General features: G+C 43.3%; 2 protein-coding genes across 3 annotated transcripts in view; both read right to left on the minus strand.

The window, feature by feature from the left end:
• Window positions 1–399, minus strand: part of LOC8081646 (sirohydrochlorin ferrochelatase, chloroplastic) — a 17769-nt gene extending 17370 nt beyond the window's left edge. The window contains exon 1 of the mRNA XM_021458988.1: window positions 177–399. The gene's annotated coding sequence lies outside the window, so the exon portion shown is untranslated. The remainder of the gene's footprint in view (window positions 1–176) is intronic.
• Window positions 1–6783, minus strand: part of LOC110434612 — a 7820-nt gene extending 1037 nt beyond the window's left edge. The window contains exons 1-3 of one of the 2 annotated variants that reach the window (XM_021458991.1): window positions 6264–6783; window positions 5340–5539; window positions 4463–5047 (exon numbers count right to left, since the gene is read on the minus strand). In XM_021458991.1, the coding sequence (XP_021314666.1) occupies window positions 4723–5047; window positions 5340–5539; window positions 6264–6317 (579 nt within the window). In that variant the 5' untranslated portion in view covers window positions 6318–6783 and the 3' untranslated portion in view covers window positions 4463–4722. Of the gene's footprint in view, window positions 1–4462; window positions 5048–5339; window positions 5540–6263 lie in introns of those variants that run through there. The other variant, XM_021458992.1, reaches the window with a different exon arrangement.

The following is an 8277-nucleotide window of genomic DNA, read 5'->3' on the forward strand; positions in this document are numbered from 1 at the left end:
GTGCGACTATTACACAATACTTCGTTCCGCCCAACGAGATCTTTTCGACTAACCGTACCCGTTCAGAATAACCGACCTCCACAGGAAGGACCCTAAAACGCTTCCGGATAGCAGGGAGGGAGAGGCTGCGAGGGCGAGGGAAACGGGAACGGGAGAGAGGAGGAGCAGGTGCGCTCGATGGGAGGGAGTGGGGAGGGGCCGCGGCTATCGACGCCGGCCACCGAGCCGTGCCGGTGTGTGCAGCCGCGCGTGGAGCTGCAGCGTAGGGACGAGGAGCGAGGGAGAGAAAGAGGTACTGGAAAGTTCACCCAGCCCCTCTAGTCACCCTTTCCCTGCTATCCGCAAACTTTATTGGGTTATACTAGCGCCCACACGTCGGACTGAACTGATACGCGCGTCCGGACCGACGCCGCCTTGCATCTTTTCTATTGATCTCTGCACTTACTACTCGTTCTGGTTACATCTACACTAGCACATGCGTAGGACCTATTCGACTGCAGAAAGCGAGAGAGCATTGGGCGCTTTACGATGCTATATCCATGTATTGACCTGATTGTAGGGATGAAAGCGGATCGGATACGGACGGATATCACTGATATCATATTTGTTTTCATATTTCTGGTCAGATTCAGATTTGAATACGGATAATGTCAATTATATCGGATAAGATATGATTAGATGTCGATATCATAAATATACGACTTAAGTATTCGGATACGGATACGGTATCAGATACGGACAGATCTGAACCCCTCTAAACGAATTCGGTCTCGAATACGGTCGAAAAATATCCGTACCGTTTCCATCCCTACATAATAGAGGGCCATCCTTTGGTTCTATGTCCCTTGCGCGGATATCCAAGTATATTGGAGCTGGCTCGCATGATAGAGATAGGTAGTACTAGCTAGATGCCTGTAGCATGTGCTTGTCCGCGAGTTATAGCACTTAGACCTTGTTTAGTTCCTAATCTTTTTTAAGATTTCCCGTCACATCAAATCTTACGGCACATGCATGAAACATTAAATAAAGATAAAAAATATAACTAATTACACAGTTTATCTGTAATTTGTGAGATGAATCTTTTGAACCTAGTAAGTCTATAATTGAATAATAATTATCAAATAAAGCGGAAAGTGCTACAATAGCGAAACCCGAAATTTTTCACGAACTAAACAAGGCCTTAGAGAGAGTAGTACTTGTTATTGCAACATGCTGAAACAAATTAAAATAAAATACCTGTAACATTCGGAGTATGCATAGCCACTGCAACATACTCTGAAGAGGTGAAACATTTGGAACAACGCAATTACAATATACGCATATAGTCACTGATTCAGATAAAACACTTATAACATACGTCTAAAACAGGTAAAAATATTTGGAACAAACGCTTATAAGATACGCGTATAGTCAAACATGCATCTAAAACATGTGAAACATTCGGAACAAACACCTGCAACATACGCGTATAATTATTGCAACATATGCAAAATCTAGCTAAACACACTTAACACATTCGAACATACATTTGCAACATACGTATATAGGCACTGCAACATATGCAATATCTAGATAAAAAAGTGCAACATCTAAATAAAACAGCTGAAACATTTGGAAGCTATAACTACAACATACAAATATAGCCATTGAAACATACTCCCTCCGTCTAAAAATAAGTATTATTTGTGTTTCTCGAGAAATAACTTTAACTAAATATATATAAAAAATATTAATATTTATAGTACATAATTAGTATCATTGGAAAGATTTTTAAGTCTAGTTTTTTAACAAATTTATTTAAAGATACAAATATTGCACGTATTATCTATGAATCGAGTTAAACTTATACCACGTTTAAAACGACACTTTTTTTTAGAACGGAGAGAGTAGAGTATGCACAACATCCACATAAAACATCAAACACATAGACCGGTACGAAGCTCGATGCCTACGATCATGAGGAAGCATCGGAGCAGCAAATGGCGTTGCAGATGTAAGTGCTCCTCTCACGAACTCTATTCTCTCCCTATTACGGCATATGCATGGCATCACTCTCAGTTGCATATGAACAGGACACACCATTGAAAGGTCCAAATGGCTAGAGGGGGGTGAATAGCCTATTTAAAAATTCTACAAACTTCAACTAGACAAGTTGATTAGTAAAGTAAGTGGCGAAGCTATTCTAGCACTAGCACAACTAAGCTATGCAAGCCACCTACACAAGTCTAGCAAGAAGGCTAAACACTAAACCACAACAACTAGGCTAAACAAGCTAAACTAACAAGGTATGGCAAGTATGTAAAGAGAAGAGAGTGATTGTTATACCGACGTTGTAGAGATGAGATATATCCAATCAATCACGTGCACAATCACAAGACTCGGCAAGAGATGACACAAGATTTTTACCAAGGTTCACTTGCTTCCCGGCAAGCTACTCCTCGTTGTGGCGATACACCCACTTGATGGATCACGAGCTAATTGGCAATCAAAAGCCAAACCCTCAGCGGATGCCGCACATCCACTCACAAGATGGGGATCCTCTAAGCTACGAGCAATCCACTAGAGTAGCCAATTGCGATCTCCCGCGGGGAAGGCTCAAGAACCCCTCACAAATCACCTGGTGAGGCTCGAAACAATCTCCAATCACGAGCTCAACACCACCGCTGCTCCAAGCCATCTAGGGCGTCGGGAAACACCCAAGAGTAACAAGAAATCCGCAGCAAACTCAAGACAAGTGCCACTAAATGCAACTCTCAAAGCAATGCACTTGAATCTCACTCAATCACTAGGATGAGCAATCAAGCAAGGAGATGAGTGGAGGGAGTGTTCTCTAGCTCAATGTATGTCTCAAGTAATCAAATATGCAAGAGTGAACCTCCCAAAGCCGGCCACCTTCTATTTATACGCCCCCTCAAAGAACTAGCCATTGGCCACTTTCACTGGGCTGAAAACGGAGGCACCGGACGCTACCAAGTGATCACCGGACGCTCGACCCCCAGCGTCCGGTGCTCAGGGGTTGGCCACGTGTCCTTCTTGAATCTCGCGTGTCAGTCTCTAACGGCTACCTGCAAAGCACCGGACGCTCTGCAGGTCCACACCTGACGCGTCTGGTGCACACCGGACTAAAACTCAGGGAGGTATGCAAAACCTCGGGGTCACCGGACGCTTAGCACTGAACCGTCCGGTGCTCACCGGACTCATACCTAGAGAGGTTTGCAAAACGCACGCACACCGGACGCTGAGCACTAGGGATGAAAACGGTACGGATATTTTCCGACCGTATCGGTGTCGACAATACACCAGACGAGAAACACTCCCGCGACTTCTCCAAATTTCCCACCGGCGCAATAGAAAATAAACACTTATTTTTCTCAAAAGCGCCAAACACAAACCCCTCTCTACCCTAGGAACTCCGCCTCCTTTGCAAATGTGCTAACACCAACAAGTGTCCACCACCAAAGTGCATGTGTGTTAGCTTTTCACAAACATTTTCCCAAAAGAGTTAAGTTAGCACTTTACTAGATCCTAATGCATATGCTCAAGATGTAGACCTAGTAGCACTTGATTCGAGAGATGACCGTGATTTACCCTCTTGATAGTCGGCTATTTATTCTAAACCCAGTCAATCACTTCTCTACTCATTTTTGACCGGCAAAAGTAAAACCCTATGTTTATACCTTTGCCTTGATAACTTTGATCCTTGTCTGTCACCATGATCTTCACTTCATGCTTCATTTCTTTGTGATCATCTGGCCACCTTTCCATGCCACCATGCACTTTCATCACATGTGTTGCTATGCCTAACTCAAATCACTTAAACACAAGGCATTAGCAACTTGGTGTCATTAATTACCAAAACCAAACTTAGGCTTTCAACCATGCACAACACTGTCAGCATAGCCTACGTGGTGGACTATTGTTGTGCTCCTGAGAGATTATTATAGTATGGGGACTAAGGAAAAAGACAGAGACCACAAATGAGATGTGATGTAGACAAGACACCAGCAACAAATTCTGGGGACGCGAGTGGTGAGAGGATTAATTAATAATTGGAAATAAATTAATTAAAAAAGATCACGATAATTAAGAAAAAATCATGGCATGGGACACGGGAACGCGCAGCACGCAGTATGCATTGCTGACGGATCCGTCTGGATGGACGGACGCCCTATGGTAAGTATTACCTACCGTTTCTGTCGAGGTTCTGTGTTTAAATTCATGGTTTGGTAGGTGGGCCTAGGCTAATAAAATGTCGTTGTTGCCCTCTGGTGAGTGCCGCGTACAGCTCGACCTCCAGACCGCACCCGCCGTAGCAAAAATGCAAAAGGTATTTGACATGTTCTACCTCTGTGTTTTTTAAAAGTGTTGTATTTGGTCTGTGTACAAAGACCAGGAAGAAAATTAACTTTAAGTATTACTCTTCGTCTCTCGATGCATGGCTGCATGCAATCCAACTCCTCACTTCCCGTGTTACTAAGGGTCCCTCTGGTTGGGCTTTTGGCTGTGGCTTTTGCCCCTCAAAAGCCAAAAGCCAACCAAAGGAGTTAGCTTTCATCTAAAGTCAAAGTCAAAAGCAGCTTTTACGTAGTACAAATTTCACAGCACCTCCACCCCTACTTTCATCTGCTTTTGGTCACAAAAATTACCCACCTTGCCACTGGTTACACACGTACTGTTTCGATCTCTCGTCTTCGTCCGCGAGTTCTCCCATCGGCGCTGCCCTCAAGTGGCCTCCCTCCCTCCAGCGTGCACTGCTCCACCCCGGTCCCCTCCTTCCCCGGCCTCCATCCCTCCCTCCGGCGTGCTCTGCTCCGCCCCGGTCCTCTCCTCTCCTCCCTCCGGCGTGCGTCGCTCGGCGACCTCCCTCCCTCCAGCGCGTTGTGGCCTCCCGGGACGCAAGCCACACGACGGACGCAGGCCGGAGCGGCTCCGCCCTGCAGCCTCGCTCCCTCTGGCGCGGCAGGCGGCTCCTTGTGCATCTCCAGGCGCGCCCCGACCTCCCTCCCTCCGGCGTGGGTGGGGGCTACTCCGGCACATGGCCTCGCTTCTACAGTTGTTATGAACAAAAATCATGTCTTGCTTCTACAGTAGTTAGTTGGATCAGATTAGTAAACCATACAACCTACTGTCTCTATGGGGTACATAAAATGGTTTCGAATTTCTAAATTGCTTTCATCAGGGCCTAGAAAGTATTGTCAGTGGGGAGGTTCCCTAATTGAATCTATGGTTGGTACTTTCCTTACATAGGATTCTGCTGATAATTTATCAAGATAAAATGAGGATCCATAAAACAAGATCGAGATGGAAGGGAGGGAAGAGTGTATGAAGGTTGTACTCACACGAATGGACGGACGATGAAGGACCTGTCCTCGGAGCAGTTGCAAATCGTGAGGGCAAGCTGCCTGATGTGTGAGGACTCCTCCGGGATGTGGCTTCTGCTCGACGGGATGTGGCTCTCCTCGCTGCTAGCCACCCCTAAAGCTCCTGTCGAGCAGGCAGAGGCTCGATGCTGAGCAGGCCCTATGGTTCTGTCGGAGGCCTGACATGAGTCAAAAGGTTCAGATGAAACGATAAAACTGATATAGCTGAAACCCAAATATCTATGCCAAGCAAACTCACTTAAAGTTACATGCCAAAGAGAAGGTGCTTTACATGCAATCCAAAATTGTATATATTCAAATAGGGCAAAGAAACATAAGCACTGACAGCTAATGCTCATGATTTTTTTAATGTATACAGTTTCAAAAGGATAACTCCACCTTTCTCTCTCAGTTTTGACCGGACACAATGCCTCTTGTAGAGCATATTTGTGAAAATATTTTTATACAACTAATGCACACATGAAATCGACCATGAATAAAAAATCAGCTAGAGACTTCATAGGACTGAAAATGATACATCGTGTCATTAAATGTGAAAGGTGTGTGGTATTCATTAATTGACCAAAAATTCTCAAATAATCACACAAGATTCAGAATGGATCAGAAGACCTGCATATGCAATCTGCACTATGAAGTAACATCGACAAAAACGATGAAATTGCCACAACTGTGTATGGAGGAATATCATATCCTTTAATTTCTGACATACTTATTTGAACATGTGTATTTCTGAATTTATGCCTAACAACAAAAGTTTAAAGAAGACACATCTGTAGACCCTTGGAAAGAATGCAATTGATCAATGCAATAATCCAGAAAGATCAATAGAGCGCAGATTAATGCCAAAGAACTTGCAGGACAGAGAGGACGATGGAGAGCTACCTGTAGATGTGGTTCGGGCTTGCAGGCCAGAATCTCATGCAACGGAGGCTCCATCACTGGCGCTGCTTCTGCCGCGTCATCATAGCCTAAGTGTCGCTTCCCCTTTGCTATGTGCGTCCTCAGCTGCAGCCGCTTAGTTCCACCGGGATTCGCAACAAAGGAAGGCCATGGGATTTGGACCTGGGCGAGGAGCGATGGGGATGGTGTTGCAGTGACATGGGTGCGGGGACGGGGAACGGCGGCATATGCGGCCGCAGGGAGCGCGGACGGGGAGCGGTGGCGTACGTGGCCGAGCTAGTGACTGCAGGGATGGAGAGCGCGGTGGTGTACGCGGCCGCAGGAAGTGAGGACGGGGAGCTTAGGGGTTATCGCAGGGAAGGGGAGGAGTAGATGTGGGCGCAAGGATGGAGAAAGCGTGTGGGAGATGGTCGCAGGGCGTGATTGGCGGAGCAGAAGGAGGGAGCGAGCGTCGCAGACCCGGTAGACGGACGGACGAAGATGAATTGTTGCACGAAAAAATGCTCACTCTTTAGTCTTTTTAATTGTATATATGAGACTTGTGACTTTCTTTCTAACTAAATATTATGACACTTAAAAAAATCGGAGGGAGTACAATTATTAGGTGAAGCCACAAACTTTTATAAGCCACGTGATTTTAAAATATTTATCTACTGCGTCTTGTTTGCTTGAGCTTATCATCTGAATCAGCTAGCCACTCAGCAATATTTTTCTTTCACAACAAATCAGCTAACAATACTTTCTCTTTTTACGTCTTGTTCGCTTGAGCTTATCATCCGAATGAGCCAGCCACTAAGCAGTATTTTTCTCTCACAACAAATCAGCCAACAATACTTTCTATCCCTAAAAGCTTTAACTTCTAGAATTATTCTAAGTCAAACTTTTAAAAGTTTTTCTAAATTTCTAGAAAAAAGATTAAGATTTATAGTACCAAATTAATATCATTGAATTTATCATAAAAATATTTTTATGAAGCTGTTTAGAAATAAGTGTTTGATAAAAAAACAACTCACACTAAATAGTTCTATAAAATATTTTATTTTTTTAAATTTTTTAAAATAACTTATAATTTATAATTTAGGATAGAGAAACTGTTCGAAAATTTTCTTTTTTGAATTTATCGAAACCCCAGGCGGCTATAGGGTGGCTGGCGGTCGCTCCGCCACTGCTCAGATGTAAAGATGACATTTTTTACCCGAAATCCGATGAGTAATTACCTCATCAGGATAAGAGTATGACTATTTTTTGTGCCCATGTGTAAGATAATAGGAAAAAATCTTTACCCAGCGGGTAAAGCGGTTAAGGGTATGAGACTGCATTGCTCATACCCGTTAACCCATGGGTAAATTGAACCCGATAAATTATACTAGAATCATGGAACTTGTGGATTTTATGACTTGTTATCTAGTAATGATGGATTTATCCATTAGATCATTTGATTGTGTGTTCATGTAGCTTGTATATTTGAAGAGTTTATTAATGATTTATGATATCTTGGCTAAATTTGGGAGCCTGATATATTAAAACATGTATTTTTTCATAGCAAATATTCTTAAAATCATGGGTAAAGATAACACATGGGTTATCCGTTACCCGCATGGAAAAGGGTATGAGAAAAAACTTTTACCCATGCACGGGTATAGGTAAATTAGCAAGTAAAATATTTTCTCGTGGATAAAGGCAGCGGGTAGTTACCCATTGCCATCCCTAATCAGATGACACACTTTTGTTCTGTCATCCTAGGCCTTGTTTATTCCCCAAAAATTTTGCAAAAATTTTCAGATTCTCCATCACATCGAATCTTTAGACGTATGCATGGAGTATTAAATATAGATGAAAATAAAAACTAATTGCACAGTTTGGTTGGAATTGACGAGACGAATCTTTTAAGCCTAGTTAGTCCATAATTGGACAATATTTGTCAAATACAAACGAAAATATTACTATTCCTATTTTGCAAAAAATTTTGGAAGTAAACAACTAAAGTACTTATTGT

The sequence above is a fragment of the Sorghum bicolor genome, chromosome 4 (assembly GCF_000003195.3).
Source record: "Sorghum bicolor cultivar BTx623 chromosome 4, Sorghum_bicolor_NCBIv3, whole genome shotgun sequence".
In the NCBI taxonomy this organism is placed as follows: Eukaryota; Viridiplantae; Streptophyta; class Magnoliopsida; order Poales; family Poaceae; genus Sorghum; species Sorghum bicolor.